Below are 22,346 nucleotides of genomic sequence, written 5' to 3' on the forward strand. Positions count from 1 at the left end.
CTGAAAGCAATAATAATAATAATAATAATAATAATAATAATAATAATAATAATAATAATAATAACAAATATTAGCAGTGTAAAACTTTTTGGTAGTTAGATTTTTGAACTCTATTTCGTTAAGTTTAACATTTGTTGGATTCTTAAACCATTACATTTGCTTTACGCAGGGCCGTGCAGAGACTTTTGGAGGGGCGGGGGCTCAAAGTTAAAAAGGGGCACATAGAACAAGATCTTAAAACACCGTACAACAACATAGCAACAACCCATATTAATGAAGAATTTAATTGGATCCTACTATATCATTGCCATCTTGTGGGGACAATGCAAAGCAAATGTAGTGTATTTTCCCTAACAGGTATAATGTTGCTCTTACTGCTGCTGACAGTCCTGGAGGGCTGAGTTGATCTGAGACTGTAGCTGTTAAACAGATCAGAGGAGAGAAAGTTGCTGGTTATGAATTTACGAAATAAGTTAATTTGCTGCCATTTAACTAATGAAGCCCTAATAATATCTATTTAACCTCTACAACAACCTGGCTGCAGACTGATTTATAGATCAAAAAAGGTCAGAGGGGTTCCCTATATAATTTCTTGATGTTAGCACCTCTGAGATCTAGAATTATAGGACTGAGATATTAAGGCAAAGAAAACGAAGTAGATGCTGTCAGGGGCCTCTAGCTCCAGACATTTAGGGGCCCCTAGAAATGGTTTAATTGTAACACAGACCATAAATCTAAAGCTGTAGCATCATTTATACAGAATGTTATAAAAAAATTTTAATGCATTCAGTTGAGAAAAAAAAATTACATTTAGGATTTAATTAGGAAGTTTACTTTGTAAAAGTTTAAAGAATCATCTTGATAGTTTGATTGTTGTGTTACCATGGCTACAATATGGTGTAATCTTTGTGTTTGAATTGGGTTTGTTCACAAATACATCACAGCAAATAATCAATAATCAGTGATTGATTTTAAACTTGGCCAATAAACCTGGTCTCCCTCTCACAGATTCACCTGATCTAGATTTAAACATGTTAGCGATGCTGAGGTTATTAGTAGGAAGGATTTCAGGGAGATGGTGGTTCTGTCTAAGGCCCCATATTACCTTGGGCCGGCCCTGCATGAACAGCCGCTGCGATGCGCATCCCTAGAATTTACCTGGAATCCCCCGGTGGCCAACATGTCAGTCCTCCGATGCTTTGGGGACATTTTGATTCATTTCATTGTGGCATGTTTGGCATTTGCTGCGGTTCTAATTATTGCTACAATGTTTTCACTGATTATTTTGTGAACTGCTATGAAATGCTGTGGGCCGAATCTTCCTTTAACACTTGAGGTTCTGCAATAACTTCTATTGATTCTATTGATAACTTCTTCTAATAAAAATGATTAAGTTAAAGTCAGAAGTTTTCTCTGCAGCCGAAGCATTTCTGTGTTTAGGGGCGAGGACAATTACGAAAATATAAATAGAAACAGTTTTTCTAACGTCAACGTCAGACCTACATTTTTATTCACAAACCAACGTATGGAAAAAATATTCTTGCCCATAATTTGATAGAGGATACAGATCCGCCCCCCTCCTCCTCACCATGGACCCGGAGTCTGAACAAGGAGGCAGAGAAACTGAGAGTCATTAGACTGAGGGCAGCCAGACTAGTTTATTTTTACTAAATTATTATATTTAGCAAAACATTATTACTGAGGGGCACAAGCAGGCGCCTGGCTTTACGTGAATAATTATCTACGATTTTAAGTAGCAGTGGCCTTTGGAGGGTAAATAAGAGAATATAACACCCTAGCTGAGCTCTGCCTTGTCCATGTCCCAATATCACTCCACAGCTCCCGTCACCCTGCCCGTCTTCCTCCCAACTAATTTCCCCAGTTTTGCACTTTCTTGCTCAATCTGATCGTTTCTGTTCAGGATGTCATTTTATTCAGAACCGCTTTTAAGGAATAAGAGCAGATGCTGTGTATAAATTACACCACCATCACTCCTGGTATGGTTTTGTTCTCTATGGAGGTGAAGAAAAGTTTGAAGGTTGAGTTGTTTTTTGTCAGAGTAATCATGAACGTTTTGAGAAATGTCCTCAGTGATGCGTCCAGGACGAATGTACCTGTTGCTGAACAGTACAAGAAGAGACTACTGGATGTGTGTTCAACATAAATTATTTAGTTTAGATAATGAATGTGTAAAATAAAATAGGTGGAAAAACCCATAGTTACACAGCAGGTACTGTTTCCACAGCAGCAGCTTCATCAGGAACCTTTACTGTAGTTTAATAAGCTTGTCTAAGAAATTCAGCTGCTCAACATACAATAAAAGCACTGCAAAAATAATATGTCAAATAAGTACACATAACCCGACAGAGATATGTTCCGACCAAACATTACTAACGTTTATCCCATTCTTTAAATACTAAGAACTTGACGTATTATTTAGTGAATACATCAAGTTTTTATCTGCTTTTATATTTAAAAACAGATAAGAGAAAGTTAAAAGCTTCCTCTTGAGCACCTGATCCTTATCATTTACTAGAACATCTCAAAAAAACTAATATTGCATAAAAATTGAATATCTCTGACCAGTCCTCTTAGAAAGGGAAACTCATATTATATAGAATCACAGAGTGAAACACAGAGTGATATTTTCCAGGCCTAGATTTTTTTTGCAATTTTGATTGTGGCTTACAGAAAATAAAAACTCAAAATTCAATGTTTCACATGATTTGCACATCATGAGAAATGTAATGGTGCCTGACACTTGTAGAGGTTTCCTGGTCAGCCTGGACACACGTCCAGCCATGGACACGCTCAGACCGGCCACTGCTGAAGAAGCTTCTTGCTCACTGTGTATTGTTTCCAAGCACATCAGCAGGAAATTGAGTGAAAGGAAAAGATGTGGTAGGAAAAGTTGCAGCAGCAACAGGGAGAAACGGAGCCTTGAGGCAGTTGTCGAGCGATCTTCACCAGGCGTACGCCTCGGCTGTGAGAGGCAGACTGAAAAAAAAATTAAATTGAGTGAAGTATGGACCTACCAACTACTATTCCAGAATTCCTGTTAGTTCATATTTAAGAAACCCTCTTGTCCTCCTGCCTTTCATTAACTGCAACAGTTTGAACTTGCAGCTTGTATAGAAGACACATCTATACTCACTCAGACTCCATCCTCTCTGCTATGGGACAGACAAGCAGGGACCAAACTGTAGACGAGGCCAAGCTGGGCGACAGGATGACGGGCAAACAGTTCAGTCAGAAGGAAAAATTATACAATGTGATTTTCTGGATGTTATTTAGATTCTGAAAGCACAACGCTAAAAATACACGGGTTCTGTAACAAAAACTCTTTAAAACACTGCACACAAATTACACACAGACGTCTAACATTGAATTCAAGTTATGTAGAAAAATAAAAACAGCTAAATAACCGAATATATATGTGCAAAAAATCATTTGGCAATTTTTCTTTTATTATTATTTTAAACAATGGCAAAAATAGAACAAAACAATACAGCTACTTAAAAAGCCCTTTTCACAGTCTTCTGGAAGCCAGGGTGGATGCCTTGGTGAGTTTTCCCATTCAGTGAGGAAGAACAGAGACGGACTGCTGCTGCTCTGAGCTCCCAGGCAGACAGAGCCTCTGCTGCTGGAAGCAGTGAGTGTTCAGAGGGGGACCCTGCTGGAGGAGGGGCTGTTGACCCTGCTGTCACATCCACACAGCTAATCCTCCAGTGAGTTCAGAAAATGAAATCAGCCGTTTTGTTCAAAATAAAACTGAATTCCTTTTAAAAGTAACAGATTAACAGTATATTTACAGATTCAACCTCAAACACCACACAGACCACATTGGTTCATTTACAAGCAGTAGCTAAGGTACAATCCTCCATAACCACATCCTAAACTTTGACTTCTGATTCTTGTGGAATATCCAGCTGGTTATTCCATAAGTTAATGTGTAACTTATGTTTGATGACATACAAACATAAGTTACAAAAGGTAAAGTTTTATTTCTGCTCTGTGATCCTTAAACAAACAGGACAGCCAGTTGTGTGCACCTGTACAGCTCAGCTGTGAAACAGAGATATCAGTTAATCCAAAAGTGGAAATGATTGGAATGCGAGGGAGTCACATGTCAGACTGAATCAATATTCACTCCAGAGATAATTAATTTGAAACTTGATGTGAGCTGCAGTAAAAGCAGCAAACACAAACTGGTTCTCACAAGGATGAACCCCCAGAGGCATCAACACCCGTCCATTACCTGACCTCAACCTATTTATACAGCCAGCCTGAAATAGGCTCAGCCACAGAGCCAGTCACATCTCCTATTACAGGATGAACATCAACTCTGTCGGGTGGGAAACAAGTTACAGGAGTTCAAACCCCGCTCCGCTCCGCTCCGCATGCCGGTCTGTTGTTCATCAGTGTCTCATCGTTTCATGTTGCTCAGTCGGACTGCTTTTTCCAGCTCAAACTGCCGGTGGTCGACGCGCTCCAGGAAGTTCTTTCGTTCCACAAAACTAAACACACAAAAAGAGAAAATTAGCCTTACCTTCCCTCAAACACATCCTAACACACAGAGAGGCTCAACAACTCCCTGTGTAATATGTACGTAAAATGATCTGCTGTGTCTGAATGGCTGCAAGTTGGTCCAGTTCTCTGAATCAAATGCAAAATAAAGACAGAGTTCAGACAGATGTCAGCAGATCCTCAGAGACCTGGGGACATACAGTGTCTCGACACTAAGACACTCTGCTCTCTTACCCTTCTCTGCCTCTGTTATGGATAGCCAGCTCCTCTGTGATGCCCTCCTCTGATTTAAAAGCATCCCAGTCCATCTTTGACTTTTCCAGGGTGCTCATTTTTTGCTTCTTTCCTCCAATCCGATTAAGGATGCTGGACATGCCTGCTGGACGCTTAGCACTGCAGAAACAAAGGAGGTGAGAGCAGAGATGACAGACGCTGAAACACATTCACAGGAGAGCTGAACAGCCCTAGTAGTTGAGCTTCTGTTTGTGGAGCTCACAGTGAGCTGACCTCACCTGACGATGATGACCTAACCTTGTATCGACTGGTTTTGGAGTGAAAAATGTCAGTCTATTTTTCACCTAAATTTGAACACAATTTAAGTTTTTACTTCTACATCTTAGAGTGTGTGTTACATCTGTGGTCAACACAGTGCTCTCAGCTGAAGTCATGTTGAGATGAAAGCTTCTGCTGTGAGAACCTGCAGATCAAAGTTAGTTCCAATCAATCACTTTGTGAAGGAATAATAATACATCAGAGGAGATGAGCCTTGTAATTTCATGCTGCATGACAAAGTCCTGCTTGGTTAATTACTGACAACCATTTCACAGCAGTTATTTTGGCATTTTAAAATGACATCCAACCATGAGAGCTGTGCCGAAATAAACTCAGATTATAATTTGCTGATGCTTGGTTTGCCGCTGCACTAAACATAAACTTAATCTAATTACTCTCTCTCTGTAAATCATCGTCTTCAATCTTCTAATCATTTTCCCTCAAAACCTAAGTTAAAAGCTGAACTGCCATCAACTGTGAACTGTGCTGTGCTCCTGTTTACTGTGTCAATAGGTTTGATATCTTTCCAAAGCTGCAGCAGGAAAATAGAAATATCGAGGAAGTCTTGCAGTTTAGATTCAAAAGAACAGATTAAACCTTCATCATAAAGGATCCAGTTTAATGTTTCTAATACTAAATGTGCTGCTGTTATTTTACTGGGCTTCACTTCTTCATTAACAAAAAGTCTCACTAATACGCTGCAGATTGAGTGCAACTCTAATCACTGAAATGTTATACTTGGAACATTTCAGTTCCAAGTACACACACACACACACACACACATATAGTATTTCTTTTTACTCACTAGTTTGTCATCACTTTCAGTTCGGCGTCAACTCCGTCAGATGGATTTTATGTTTTCAATTTTAAATAATATTTCTTTTGTTTCTTGAGCAGACAAATGCTTCTTGAGAAAACTGAGTAAAAATATCACTAATAGGGTCATTAAAAAAATAATTTTATATTTATTTTTGGCAGATGGTGATGACATAGTTCTGGGTCAGGTCCATTAAAAATTCAATTTTTTTAAAAATGTTGCAACTGGGAGTCTGCACCTTAACATCTTTACATTTCCAAAACATTATTTGTCACATTTGTATACATAAGCTTAAGGAATAATTAAATTTTTGGGGGGAAAATTTTAAACCCATTTTGTCCCACTTCTCAAGAATCACTGAACTACAAATGACTTTCATCTGTAGTGATAATATTCTATATCTATATCATCCCTCTTGTATTGTGTGAAAGAACTCAAGTTCCTCCTGTGTGTTCTACTCTTTTAGCACTATCACCCCACCCATCCTAGGCCAACACACACGCCCACACACCCCCACCTACCCCCACACACAGATAGGAAATGGGCTGTGGACACTGTGGTTCCCTTTTGCTACAGAACTATTTCCCATTTCCTCTCTGCTGCCAGAGCTTTCTTCTCTGGAAAAAGGATGTGCACATCCCCCCTCCCTTTAACATTGTGGAAGTTAAATGAATTACAAATATGAAAAGCCTCTCAGGACAAATAGGCTTGAACATTTTATTTAACTTTCATGTTGTATACTTTTAAGCATATACAGTGTGAAAGCATAGCGAAAAAGTTGGCATGTTTATGCGTCAAAATTTCACCACTATTTAATGTCCAAACTATATGCTAACAGCATGTCAACATCACGTAAAGTATGCCTTTTTGCTAAGGTGTAACAGCATCGGTTTATGTGCTGTCACTGCACGTACTCATGAGTTAATAGTAATACTTCCATTAGGATATTTGTTTTTCTTTTGGCAAATAAAGATCTGTTCTTGTACACAATGTGTCCACTAGAGGGCGCACCGTGTGTTAAAACTTTACAGTCAAACTCAATGTAGACAATTTTCTACTAAATTATAATCTTCAAACTTATTTTAACAATTAGCAATAATTAAGGGAATTAGACCATTGTCTAGGAAGATAAGTTCTTATAGCAACTATTGTTTTATTTAATATAATTTAATCATATATAATGTGCTATTATTTTTAGACCAATATTTTAATAATGATTGAGACGTGAAGTATTTCTTTTAGCGCATGTGTAATGAGCAAACATGCAGTGACATGTTGCTTTTGGGGAAACTTTACTTCTTGGCAGTTTGAAATGTAATTATCACAAAAATATCATTCCTGCTTCAAATCTCAGAAAGTGAAACTCATCAATTCATCACATGTAGTGAAATAGTTCAAGTCTTTATTTCTTGACATTTTGATGAAACCCCAAAATTCAATGCCTCAAAAATTTGAATATTACATCAGATCAATGTTGGGATTATAAATTATAGCATGAATGCAGCGTGGCATAGAGGAGACCAGCCAGTGGTTCTGCTGAAGTGTACTGGAAGCCCAGGCTGCTTTCAGTTCTGCCTTCAGGTCATCTCCATGGTTGGTTCTGGTGACTCTTCTTTCTCTTGACAAGACCCCATACACTACTTTTTCACAATATTTGAATTTTTGCAGATGTATCTCCATACAGAGTAAGATACCTGCAGGCTTCTGAGTAAATCTTTATCTCTGCTTTTAGCTAGACAATAACTATGGAGAGACAAACTGAGGCACACTTAGTATTTTTTTTAACATGCAACTGATGATTATGTCTAAAGATATTTTGGTGAGGCCAAACATTCTGTAAGGTGTGTGTTTACCTGGGACCAGGAAGAGATGACTGTGTGTGAGATGAGCTTGTTTCTTCATCTTGCTCCTGGTGAGCACTTTGACTCTTCAGATAACTTTTAGCTTCCCTGGAGTCAGCTGATACCTCCTTATCAACCCTAAGACAGACAAATGCACATGAATACCGATTCTGCTTCTGTGTTTGGTCATTGGATAGCAGGTAAGAGAGCTAGTCGTCACTAAATCACTGAGTCTTTTTTACGTAACATTCAATTATTAGCAATAGGCTTCTACAGGATGGTGAATACTTACAGCTGCAGTATGTAACTTTTATAAAAATGTTTTTCATTTACATAAATTTTGAAACTGTCACTATGTGATGACAGTAGATACAATGACAGAAAACATGGCTGGTCATATATCTAGAAGATATAAATAAACATATATAAAATTAATAAAATAGATGACAACTTTCCTCCAGCAATGCCAATTCTGAGCAGCAGTACTATCTTATAAATCCAGTAAAACATCATATGATGACACAGCAGCGATATGTCTGGATGCTCTGGGTCTGTGGACCAGAAAAAGTGCCAGAGATTATATTTGCTGTGTGTTCCACAAATTATGTGGGTTACAGACGCCTGAGTGGGACGGATTAGAGCAATATTACTCAATAAAGACAAAACATAAACACCATGATTAAACTTTAATATTGTGCCATGTTATTTAACAAATAAAAATGAATTTCAATAGCCACCAGAGACGAGAGAACCATCACAGTCAAAGAGATATGGAGGTAAAGCAAATAGAAAGAATTCATTTGCAACACATTCATCTTTGGCGAGAGATCCTTGGGTTTTAACACCAGTGGATACAAATATCAGCTGAGTGTCGCTGATGTTTGTATTAAAGGTTCATCTGAACCAGGACCTTGAGGTTCTGATTCTGATGGACCCAAAAAACTCACATATTTCATTTTGTCTTATAGAAATTTATTGCTGGCCCAAACTTAATGATAAAGACTCTGAGATCAGCAGATTATTTCATTATACATATAAATATAATTATATTCTGGCACTTTATTTTTTTAAACGAGAAACCTTTTGGATTTAGGCAATGCAGCCAAAACAATGGAAACCAATAGAATGAATTTTACTTTCCAAAAACAAAAAAAAAATCAAATTCACATCACACTAAGCTAATATGATGCAGTTTTGGTCTGACCAGATCTGCTAATGGAAAACGAATCCGGCCGAGGCGAACCGAGACCAAACCGGTCAGAGGCGGGCTAGTGGAAAAACGCATTTATATTGTTAGAGGAAAGGGAGTAAATTTTACTCATCACTGTTGACTGAGTTTCTGAGGCATTATGGAGAAAATTTTAAAAAATGATGCTTAGTCCTTAGGGTTTTTTTGTTTGTTTGTTTTTCTGCTATTCATGCTATGTATTTGTTATCTATTCTTTTATTATTTCTGTTTTCTTTTGGGATTAAGTTGTTTAATGTTAATCATATGCAAGATAAGATAAGATAAGAGATAAGATAAGATTTATTTGTCATTGTCATCAACAGATTACAACGAGATTGAGATTTGCTCGACTCGAGTTAAGATGCAGGTTATGTGTATATACATAATATACAAAGATAAAGAAATAAATAGTACAAAATGAGAAATAAATAGACATCAGAAGATGGTTGCAGCGCCTCGCAACAGAATTTACATTTTTAACAAAGTGGTGTCAAGAGCAGAAGTTCTTATGCCTTTGAATTTAGTGCCATGAGTGCCATCGGGTAAAAACTGTTTTTTAGGCGATTTGTCCTGGTTTTTATTGCTTTGTATCTCTTGCCTGATGGCAGCAGCTGGAAGAGACCATGGCCAGGGTGTGAAGAGTCATTTAAAATGTCCAAAACTTTCTTGTGGAGCCTGGAAGTGTAAATCTGTTCCATAGTGGGGAGGGGGCAGCCTATGGTTCTCTCTGCTGCCCTAACAACCCTCTGGAGCGCTTTCTTGTCCGCGGATGTGCTGCTGCCGTACCAGACACACAGACCGTACGTGAGCACACTCTCTATGGAGCAGTGATAGAAGGCCTGCAGCAGGTCTGAGGGGAGACGGTTCTTCTTGAGTATTCTCAGAAAGTACAGTCTCTGCTGTGCCTTCTTCAACAGCTCCTTGGTGTTGGTGCTCCAGGTTAGCTTGTCCTCCAACTCCATGCCCAGAAACCTGAACACTGGGACCCTCTCCACACAGGTCCCACTGATGGTGAGAGGCTGGATGTCCATTTTGTTCTTCCTGAAGTCGATCACCAGCTCCTTTGTTTTGGAGGTGTTGAGGAGCAGGTTATTGACTTTGCAAAACTCTGACAGCCGCTTCACCTCATCCCTGTACTCCAGCTCCCCCTTCCCGCCTGAGATGAGACCAACAACAGTCGTGTCATCTGCAAACTTTATGATCTTGTTGCTGAGGTGGTTGGAGACACAGTCATGAGTGTAGAGAAGTGGGCTGAGCACGCAGCCCTGTGGCGGTCCGGTGTTCAGGCTCAGAGCAGTGGAAGTGTGGGGGCCCAGTCTGACCCTCTGAGAGCGACCTGTTAGGAAGTCCAGGATCCAACTGCAGGTGGCTGATGGGAGCCCAAGGTTTGCTAGCTTGGACACCAGACGTTGGGGAAGTATAGTATTAAATGCTGAGCTGAAGTCCACAAAGAGCATTCTGACGTAGCTCCCCTGCTTCTCTAAGTGGGTCAGGGCAGCATGAAGTGCTGTGGATACAGCGTCCTCTGTGGACCTCTTTGCTTTGTAGGCAAATTGGAGAGGGTCCAGCTCAGCAGGCAGGCCAGCGAGGATGTGACTCCGCACCAGTCTCTCGAAGCACTTCATGATGATCGGTGTGAGTGCCACTGGACGGTAGTCGTTCAGGGTGTTGATGTTGGTTCTTTTCGGCAGGGGGACAATGGTAGAGGACTTTAGGCAGGGAGGGACAGTGGCTTGAGACAGGGACTGGTTAAAAATCTTTGTGAAGATTCCAGCCAGTTGGTCTGCACAGTCTTTAAGCACCCGTCCCGACACACCGTCAGGTCCCGCAGCCTTCCTTGGGTTCACCTTCCGCCTCACCTCACACTCCTCTACTGTGAGAGCAGAGCTGCTGTGGACAGGCAGCTGTGATGGAGCTGTGGTAGGTGTCGCCTCAAAGCGGGCAAAGAAGATATTCATCTCCTCTGCCAGGGAAGTGGTTCCCTCCGTGCATGGCTGGTTGCTGGATCTGTAGTTTGTAATGTGCTGGACACCCTGCCACACCTGCCTGGTGTTGTTGTCAAATGTATCACTATCATTTGTTTGTGTTATAAAAGAATTCAATAAATATAATGTAATATTCAAATATTAGCAGAAACATATTTTAAATATGTGTATAGTACAGTAATGATATTTTACTGTATGTTTAAGTTTAGTCCAGACAGTAGTTGTGTGTGTGCAGCTCCATCTGCTGTTCATTGTGTAAATGATAGTTCTCACCCATACATACGGCGAGAACTGATAGCAAACAGTCAAATAATTAATGATGTAAACAATGCTCTGTGTCTCTGAGCTTTAATAAAACAAAAACCTGTTATGTGTCTCAGAACAGCAGCAGGATTCACACACTGACCTCACTTCCTCTCCAGCGAAGTCAAACACTTTAGTGATGGTGACTTTAGCTGGTCCTGATGGTTTGGCTTCTGTACTTAATGAAGTCTCCTTTAACACTGAACATTCAGTCTGTAAGTAAAAACACATTCGTCAAACCAGGACAAAGACATTTAAAGAGTCATAAAGTGGTGATTGCAAACAGACAAACACAACATTCTGTAGTTCAGATGGTTGTCATGGTAACATCTTGATGTTTTTAAAAACTCTGACGTCTCCCCTGGAATATATTCACCTCCTTAGTGGAATCTGACTGGCAGCTGGGCGCAGAATCTTTGGGTCTTGATCCGACATCGGACAGGAAACTCGCCCAAAGATCATCCGACTTCTTCTTCCGTTTCTCCTCATCATCACTGTCTTCCTTTGGCAGCTGAGACTCTTCCTGATTTAGCTCCTCTTTCCTCTTCCTATTTCAAACGATTCATAAAGTCTTCACGATTATCATTTATTTTCCCTAAACTCACTCATTTTTAATTAAGAGATAGAGATAAATCTTTATTGTCACTGTCACAAGAACAACAAAATTTAAAAAGTGCCATCAGTCAATAAATTAAATATAAAGAACACTCACTAAAAAAATACATACGTTTTTTTTTGTTTTGTTTTACAGTGGAAGATGTTGCATTATAAATTAGTTTATTTATATGGCAGCAGCACACTCCATAAATAATTCTAGATGAGAATGAAAAAGTAAACACGTTGAAAGCATATAAAACCTTATTTGATTTCATTTTAAATACAAATAATTTAAATATAAACTGTTTTTTCTCATAATCAAAGGGATATTTAAAATTGGTTCCATTTTATTTTCATATTTTTAAAACATAGAAGATATTTCTCAGATATAACCAGGCACCTGGTACCATGGCACGGCACACACATGGAAATGACAAAAACCTCACACACCCCCCCACACACACAGACAGCAGGTTGCTTCAAACACTCCGTTTGTCTTGACGCAGCCAGTTGGAGTCAAAAATAAAAAAACAAGTAATTTTTTTATTTTCAGCTTTTAGATTTTAAATTTAAAAAATGAAAATGTATTTATTTTTAGCTTGTTTTTACCACAACAAAATGTGTTGTTTAAAAAGGGATATTTGTCAAATAATCTCTGGTCTGGATTTTTATTCCTGGTTTCTGATGACCAAACCATCTCTGAACCAGAACGGTCAGAGCCTGGAGGCAGGCCATCAATGCTGAGAGCCGATTCAGATGTGAATCTGTGCTCCGTCGTTAGGAGCCTTGACTCTGTTTCAGCCTCTTCTTCCTGCCTCACTCATACTTCATTACCACAGTTCCATTAACTAGTGCAAACACACAACTATTGTCTGTCATCACACCATAATACCAAACCACACACACATACACAATCATGTGACAATCATACAGTGACAGCGGCGTCACCTGTGCAGCTCAGTCTCTGACTGCGACAGAAAGTTGTTCTTTTGATTGGACCCCTGATTTTTGTGTCTCAAACTCACTTCCTGCTGATGTCTTTTCTTTTCTTTTTCTTTTTGAGGTCAGGACGTGGCACAGTGTCATCCTCATGGAGGGGGTCTTCCTTCTCACACTCATTAATGTCATCCTCACTGAGGTTATCATCTGAAAGAAAGACCAGTGGCATACAAAATTTTAAAAATATACAGAAAGTTACTATTTGTGTATAGAAAGCAAATATTTACATACAGTATATAAAAAGACACACTCTTTTTTCCTCTTTATCTGACATCAAACCAGATTGAACCTTTTCTGTTTTGGCCCATCAAGATGATCAAAATTATTTCTGCAATAAAAAAAACATCTGAATAAAGAAAGAATCATTTTTAGAGGGTTATTATAGAACTTTCTTGGAATTCAATACTTTACATTAACCAAGATGCGTTTCCATGAACTTCTAGTAGCTGTGTGCTGAAGCAGGAGCTGAAGGACGACTTAGACACAACCTGGAGCTCACTGGTCAACTGACAGACACTGAGGCAGACTAACATTTCAACGCCCACTGTGTTTAGAGCCAAAGTGAATTAGTAATTAGTGCCTGTGTGTGTGTATTCTACATCTTCTTAAACCCTCACTTGGTAGTAATAGTAGATGGTCAGGTTCTGGTTGTGCTGGAGGTTTCTTTCTGTTAAAGGGAGCTTTTCCCCTCCACTGTCACCACATGCATGGTCAGTATGAGGAATTACTGTAAAGCCAACAACACAACGCAATCTGGTGGGTTTCTTTAGATAGAAAACTTTGTAACAATCTGAATAATAAACAGAATTTGACTGTGTGATAATTAGGATCAGTTGGAATCTGCCTGTGTGATCGTCATGAGTTGTGAATTGGATCTAAGGCTTGATTAAGTCTAGTTATGAGCTGACTGGTAACTCAGTGGGAATTCATGGAGTTCATTCATGAGGTTACTGAGATCTATATAAAGCTTATGGTGAGAATAATTTCTGACAGAGTGAGTAAAACTTAATCTGGAGGCAAAACCACTCTGGTCAATAAGTTGGTTTGCCCCCACATCAAGACCCGCTGTGCAGAAAAAGGCTAGACATTCCACAACAGGATAACTTGGCAAGGAGGAAGAGTTTGCAAAAAAAAAAAGAAAGTAAACTTTAGTCAATCCACAAACCTAAACAAACATATTGTTTGTTTAGTGAGGGTTTTTTCTAAACTGCATGGCGTCTGTGTCTGGTGAGAACGGAAGGTTGTCTGGGATTTGAAAACATTAAATTTTAAACTTGTGATGAATATTTTTCACTGCGTTTTCACGGAACCAAAAGCTGAACTCATTTTATCCAAGGACTGCTTCGGCGTGTTGTCTCAGTTTTCATTATACAAATGTTAATATGATGTAATTAACATGTTGATGCTGTCTATAATGGCTCATACCGTCAGAATTGTAGTTTGTTTCTTAAACCATAGGATACATAATATTTACCCACATAAGAAAAATCTACAGTAAATTGTTCCAAGATTTAAATAAAATATCATTATTAATGTCATAATAAAATAAAATATCATTATTAATGTCATAATACTACTATTAATATATTACATCTAGACTGAATACATCTGGTTGGATGTCATCGTCCTCTTATTCAACAGCATAGCGTTATTTAACGCAAGCCGCAGCCTCACCTGATGGAACATAGTCGGCATCTTCATTTGACAAATATCCGTCTGAGTCGTAGTCAGAGTAACTCATGGCGCTGAGGGGGAGGAAAACTTCAGTGAGGTCAGAATAATAAGGGGCTGCTGTGCTTCCTAACAGCCTGTTTTGATGTTACACAGTTTAAGAGATGCAACGCGCGCTGCGTTCAGACGTTTCCTTAACACCCGAACAAAGACGGGATCCTTAAACACTGGCACAAACTGAAGAGTACGTTCTTACTCGTCAACAACCATTCGCTCCCGCACACCGAAGCTTCCGGTCCGAAATCGCCCAGCTCCGAAAGGAAACGACGTTCTCTTTAGGAAGGTTCCGGAGCAATATGACCTGGAAGTAATTGTTCCGTTTCAGTTTTTATTTCTTGTTTTTTTTACCCTTTTCCCCCCCACAAAGTAAAAAAGATCTGTCTGGACATTTTTGTAATTGCGACTTTGTCAGATTTAAAAATGAACCCAATATTTCATTCCACTTTAATGTGTGTTTAATATTTTTTTAAAGTATGCCTCATCAGTCACTGTACTACAGTTTACAGTACAGAATTACAAAGCAGACAATTTATGCGGTGCTGTAAATTTATGAGTGTCTGTAAAATTAAAGATGACAGACAGCAGAACCAGCAATGCAGCTGAAGGCAGAGCAACCTGGGCTTCCTGGCTGCAGAACCGCAGCCTGGTCTCTTCCATGCCACGCCAAATGGAGATGATCACCCTGTGCTAAATGCAGTGTTTCTCAATTATTTTCTGTCATGTCATTGCATTAACAATAAAAATATAGGTTTCATCTATTTCCTGACCTTTTCTCTGTGAGCTACAGTTACTTGCTTCTGATGGAGTATAAGGGCCGGGCTCTGAGTTTTTGATTTGGGTTTTAAATACGAGTAAAGTCGTAATTTTATGATAACGTTTCACCATACTGCACTAAATTGCGGAATACTGAGGGTCTTGAAAGGTTATGGTTGGTACTGGTCTAACAAATGACTAAATACTAAATGTTTTTAGCACATCAGAAGTAAATTTTCAGCCCCATGACTTTGAAACGATTGTTTAAACAACTTTTTATTTAATAGAAAGAACCAGACTTGCTGAGAGGGTCACGTTACATATCATTAAGCTTTTTAATTTAACTACTTTTTTCCGGCAATATTGCGTCTTTACTCTGCCAATATTAAAATTATTCTGCTAATACGACTTGGTTCTAGTAGTATTATGACTGTATTCTTGTATTTGAAAATAAACATTTCTTAGCCTGGCCATAAAACTCCGTCATACTTGCTTTACTGACCTCTGCTGCCGTTTTTCTTTTCACTGTCTTCTTCTTCTTCTTCTTCTTCTTCTTTTCCGTTTTTATAGCGGTTGGCAAGCAACTTTTAGATGTGCATTACCGCCATCTACTGGAATGGAGTGTGGATCGGGACGCTAACTAAATACACCCCCCTCAAAACAAAACAATACAAACAAAACAATAAAATAATAATAATAATAATAATAAAATAACAACACTTAAATCTTTTCTATCAATTTTGTTTTCTTAAGATAATTAATTAAATAACTTATATCTTTAGAATTAGAAATTTTTCCCAAAATATCTTGTAAATTTAACTGTAATTTATTTTCTTGTAACCGGCAAACTAATTTCCTTCTCTCAACAGAATATTTGGTACAGAACAACAAAACATGTTTTACTGTCTCTTCTTGACCACAAAAATCACAACTTCCAGTTCGATGTTTTCCTATTTTAAATAAATTACTATTTAACCTTGTATGTCCAAACCGCAACCTAGATATAACTGTTTCCTCTTTTCTATTTCGTCCCGTTCTCCTCATTGCACCAACTTTTCTTTGAATACTGTACAGCCATCTACCAGTTCTATCTTCCTCCCACTGTCTCTGCCATCTTTCCTTAACCTTTTGTTTAATAATAGATTTGATTTCTTCTCTACTAAATGGAACTAATATATCAATATCACTATATTTTGAAGCTTGTTTCGCATATTTATCAGCCAACTCATTCCCTCTTACTCCTATATGTGATGGTATCCATGTAAATATAACTAATAACCCCATTGCTTGAATTCTATATGTTATTAACTGAATTTCTAATAAAAGATCCGGTCTACTAATAGCATGATTATTTTTTAATGAATATAATGAAGAACTTGAATCAGAGCATACTATGCTTCTTAATGGACGGACTTCCTCAATCCATCCTAAAGCTAAAATAATTCCCATCATCTCTCCAGTATAAACTGATACTCCATCAGTAATTCTTTTACATCTTTTAACTTTGAATTCTGGAACAATGAAAGATACCCCATTACTGCTATTTGAGTTTTTAGACGCATCTGTAAAAACTTGGACATATCCATAGTACTTACTATCTAAATATGATTGAACCAAATATGGATCTGAAATGTTTTCTCCTTTCCTTTTCTCCAACAAAGTTAAATCAACAACATTATTATGAAATAGAGACGGATAAACTGGTGAAAGAGGAACTGTTTGACTAATGTTTATATCAGATAAACCAAAATCTTTTATAACATTTTCTATCTCCCATCCAAAAGAATTTAATTTCTTCTTTTCTTTTTCCCAACTAGATTTTAAAATGTCTTGACATGGATGAGTTCCATCATGGCCCTTTAAATTACACCAATAATTGGACTTTAACTGTAATCTTCTGAGATTAAGTGGCATCTCTCCCATTTCTATTAGCAAAGCTGACGTTGGAGTTGTTCTAACTGCTCCTGTACATAACCTCAAGGCTTGATACTGAATACTATCTAATTTTTTTAATAGTGTTTCTGATGCTGACCCAAATACAATACTTCCATAATCAAATACAGACCTTATTAACCCAGTATATAATGATTTCAATGCCTTCCTCTCAGCACCCCATTCACTTCCCACCAAACACCTCATTACATTTATAACTCTCTTACATTTATTCACTACTTTTTGAATATGATTTTTCCAAGTAAGTTTTTCATCCAACCATAAACCCAAAAACTTAAATTCCCTTACCCTTTCTAATTCATGATTATATATTTGCAGTTTTAAATTTTCAGATGCTTTCTTCCTTGTAAAAAATAAAGTCTTTGTTTTGTCTATAGAAATTTTAAATCCCCATTTAAATGACCAGTCTTCTATAATACTAATTGCTTCTTGTATCTTTTTAACAATAAACTTTAAATTTTTCCCTCTCTTCCATATTGCTCCATCATCAGCAAATAAAGAACACCCCATTCCACTTTCCAAATTGTCAAACATATCATTAATCATAATAGAAAAAAACAAAGGACTCACTATACTTCCCTGAGGTGTACCATTCTCAACAAAAAACTTTTCTGACAATTGTTGTCCTATTCTGACTTGTATAGATCTATCTTGTAAAAAATCTTTTATCCAATAAAACATTGATCCATTAATTCCCATTTTTTTCAATTTAATTAAAAATCCATCTTTCCACATCATATCATAAGCTTTCTCTATATCAAAGAAAACAGCCACTACACTCTCCTTGTTAACTTGCCCTTTTCTGATTTCATGTTCTAAACATAATAAAGGATCCATAGTGCTTCTCCCTTTTCTAAATCCACTTTGACATTTTGATAAATATCCCCTCTTTTCAACAAAGTAGCTCAATCTTTCATTTACCATTCTCTCCATTATTTTACAAATATGAGAAGTTAAAGCAATGGGTCTGTAACTTGCTGGATTTGACTGATCTTTACCTGGCTTTAAGATTGGAACTATGATTGCTTCTTTCCATGCCAGAGGTAAAATACCCACTTCCCATATCTTATTATAGAATTCCAATAAAACCTTCTTAGATGAATTGCTAAGCTTATTAACCATAATATAAGAAATATTATCTTTTCCTGGAGATGAATTTTTTGATTTTCCTAAGGCATTGTTTAATTCAAATAAAGAAAAGGGACTATTCAATAAATCATTATTTCTTACATTTTCTTCTAATAAATTTACATTTTCATTAATTGTACAATTTCTTCTGCGGTTTTCTTCTGCGCTTAAATTATTACAACTATGAACTTTAACAAAGTTTTTAACTAACATATTTGCTTTCTCCTCCTCAGTCACAGCAATAACATTTCCATCTTTCAAAACTGGATATCCATATTCCCTTCTAATTCCATTCATTCTCTTTATCATTCCCCAGACTTTTGAAATCTTTGTTTCCCTACCTACAGAATCACAAAAATTACTCTAATAAACCTTTTTTGCATTTTTCACCGTTCTTTTAACCAGAGCTTGTGACCTTTTATATTCAATAAAATTCTGAAAATTCTGATTTCTCTTTAACAATCTAAAAGCTTTATTTCGATATTTAATTGCACCATCACATTCCTTCGTCCACCATGGAACAATTTTCTTCTTATATTTTCCTTTTTTCCTTTGGATTGTTTCTCGAGCAGCCCCTAAAATGGCCTCACAAATAGAAGAATTTACCATATCAACATCCAAATCTATATTAACTTTTTGCATCTCTTCATCATTTATTATTTTATATTTTTCCCAATCAACATTTCCAAATATCCATCTTTCTAAGTTCTCATTAACACTTTTTCCTATTTCTTTACCAATATCAATAAGTATAGGGTAGTGATCACTACCTATAGTTGATTCTCTTAATATTTTCCACTTACTAATCCCAGCCAAATTCTTTGAAACTAAAGTTAAATCTAATGCTGATTCTGATCCATTTCTAATATTAATTCTCGTTCCTTCTCCATTATTAAGACAAACCAAATGTTTTCTATCCATTACTTCTTCCACCACTTCTCCATTTGCATCATTCCTATTACCCCACAAAGTACTATAAGCATTGAAATCTCCACAACAAATGAACTTTCTTCCTATATTTTTAAACATTTCCTCCATTTCATCTAAATCCAATTTTTTACACGGATTATAAAAATTTAATATATTAATACTTTCTTTATTAATCCAAATTTCCACAGATAACCATTCGAGTGAAGCTCCTTTTCCTAAAAATCTATACTGTATTCCTTGTTTTATAAATATTACACATCCTCCTCCACTTTCTTGTTCCCTATCTCTTCTAATACTATTATACCCTCTTATGACAAAATCTAACTCTGGTTTAAGCCATGTTTCTTGAATACAAATAATATCTGGTTTATTTTTCAAATAGTTTAAATATCCTTTAAATTCTTGTCCATTTGCTAACAAACTTCTTGCATTCCATTGTAAAATACGCATTAAATTCTTCCTCCACCTTGCTTCCCATCTATTTCAAGCCTTTTATTTATCAACTCCCAAGATAAATCCTTCACAGCTAGAAATTTTTCTGCACCTTTCACTATAATTTTGATTTTTTCAGTTTTCTGTTTCACTTGATCAGTACAATTAATAACATAAGCCATGAATAAAATTAATTTATCCATTGTAATTTCCATTCCTGACATTGTTTTTTGACTTGGTCCACAATTTGGACTAGAAGACACTTGCTGATTTTTCTGAACTATTCTTTTTTCTTGAACACTTTTTGCTGCCTCTGCATAAGAAATGTTTTTAACTACTTTCAGCTGTTGAATTTCTGCTGCCTTTTTCCTTGCTTCACACCCTCCATATGCTACATTATGCTGACCACCGCAGTTACAACATTTCAACTGTACATCTGCTCCACATTCATCATATCGATGATCTCCACCACATTTAGCACATCTTTGCTTCCCTTTACACACTGATGCAATGTGACCATACCTTTGACATTTGTAACAGCGCAAGGGAGGAGGAATATAAGGTCTAACAGGAAAACTCAAGAACCCAATTTTCACTTTATCAGGAAGAACATCACCTTGAAACTCCAGAAGTATCGAAAAACTTTCTATTTTCTCCCCATCCACAGATTTTAACAATCTTTTCAGTCTCCGCACTTCACCACCATGTATATTTCTTTTAAGTTTTTCTAAATCTTCCTCAAGCGGAATACCTGTGATTACACCACGTGATACTCTGTTTTCTCCAACAATTTTCTTTTCACTCACAACTTTTTTACAAATGTTATCAATCTGCATGCTTTTATTCTTTTGTTCTTCGGACTTACATTTTATCAACATATTACCATCTCGCAAGATTTTTACAAACTCAACCTCCCCTAGTTTCTTTTTTATTTCTCTAGACACTGCTATCGGACTGAGGTTTATGTTCATATCTTCCTTCCTGAATTTAAGTATTACCTTAAACTCCTCATTTACCATTTTCCTCCTAACCACTCTGTTTTCTTCATCTGAACTATATTCTTCTAAACTTCTCTTACTATTTAGATTACCAATCTCTCTATCATCTTTCGAAACTTTTTCCTTCCCTCTACCCCTTCCTCTACCTACCGTAGTCCATTCGTCAAAATCCATATCATCTTCATCACCACCCCCATCTACCTGTGTGGTCATCCCAATCCAGTCACACTCCAGTTTATGCCAACCGCCAAAATAACAAAACCCTTTGTAAAGTTGTTTCAAAAACTCTCGCTCACGCAAACCCTTACCGACTGCCGAGAGAATTGTTTTTCTTCTTTTCACTGTCAAACTTCTCCGTATCTCTTCTATGATATTTTTTAAATTCTTCTTCTTCTTTTTTTTTATGGCGGTTGGCAAACAACTTATAGGTGCATTACCGCCACCTTCCAGATTGGAATATGGATCAGACGTTCACCTATTATAATCTCCCCATAATGCCCGTTCTTCTTAGAAAACAAAAAATAAAAACTACATCCCCAGATGATCTCTGAAACAATTCCCTAATATCTCATTTATTTTTATTCCTACTTAAATCTCTAAGTAACCCCTCCCGTTCCTGAACATATTTATTACATTCTAAAAATATATGTTGTGCTGTTTCTAATTTCCACAATAATTACAACATGTATTATGTTTATTAATTATTTTAAGAGTACTATTTAATCCTGTATGTCCAAACCTTATTCTAGATATAACATCTTCTTCTTTTTAAATTCTATTACATTTCCTTAATTCCCCAACTTTTTTTGGATACTATAATAAAATCTAGCATTGCCTTCTCTATCCCACTGTTCTTGCCATTTCTTCTTGATATACATTTTAATAATATTCTTTACCTCATTTTTACTTATTTTAATATTTAAATCAACAATATTCTTTTTTGTAGCACTCTTAGCAAAACTATCAGCCAACTCATTTCCTACCACACCAATGTGGGCAGGAATCCAAACTAGTTTAACATGAGAACCATAATTTTTAATCCTAAAAATGGAGTGAATTATATCCAATATAAAATCTTGCCTTGATTCTGAATTTAACTCTAGAACACTTATTAATGCACTACTTGAATCTGAACAAATTAAAACCTTCCTCTCTCTTGTTTCCTCAATCCACTCTAAAGCCATTAAAATAGCCATTAATTCACCTGTATACACTGTCAATTTATCTGTTTTTCTTTTATTTCTCATAATATTTAAATCTGGAATTACAAATGATATACCTACTCATCATTTAACATTTTAGACGCATCTGTATATATTCGTATATACTCTGAATATTCTCTTTTTATATAACTTTCCACCTCCTTTTTTTCTATGACCGTTTTTCCATGGTTTGTTTATTTATTATATTTTTTCTTATCCACTAGTAACAGGGATATTAGTCTTGTTTTAAACTGAGACATTGTTTTTATCTGGAGAATTACCCACAAATTTCGTTGTACAATGTTCCATTGTTACAATGACAATGTTCTGTTTTGATAGCAAAGACGGGTTAAAGAGTCTCTCTGGTGAA

At 36.9% G+C, this 22,346-nt stretch overlaps 1 protein-coding gene across 1 annotated transcript; it reads right to left on the bottom strand.

The window, feature by feature from the left end:
• Positions 1–3,445: 3,445 nt before the first annotated feature.
• On the bottom strand, positions 3,446–15,851 carry cfdp1 (craniofacial development protein 1). The gene is made up of 9 exons (XM_032548304.1): positions 15,836–15,851; positions 14,777–14,881; positions 14,524–14,594; positions 12,876–12,996; positions 11,630–11,801; positions 11,357–11,466; positions 7,750–7,875; positions 4,762–4,920; positions 3,446–4,517 (listed from the first exon to the last, which is right to left on the bottom strand). The coding sequence occupies exons 2-9, from the start codon at positions 14,788–14,790 to the stop codon at positions 4,427–4,429; spliced, it is 864 nt and encodes a 287-aa protein (XP_032404195.1). The 5' UTR covers positions 14,791–14,881; positions 15,836–15,851; the 3' UTR covers positions 3,446–4,426.
• Positions 15,852–22,346: the final 6,495 nt, after the last annotated feature.

The sequence above is a fragment of the Xiphophorus hellerii genome, chromosome 2 (assembly GCF_003331165.1).
Source record: "Xiphophorus hellerii strain 12219 chromosome 2, Xiphophorus_hellerii-4.1, whole genome shotgun sequence".
NCBI classification, from domain to species: Eukaryota; Metazoa; Chordata; class Actinopteri; order Cyprinodontiformes; family Poeciliidae; genus Xiphophorus; species Xiphophorus hellerii.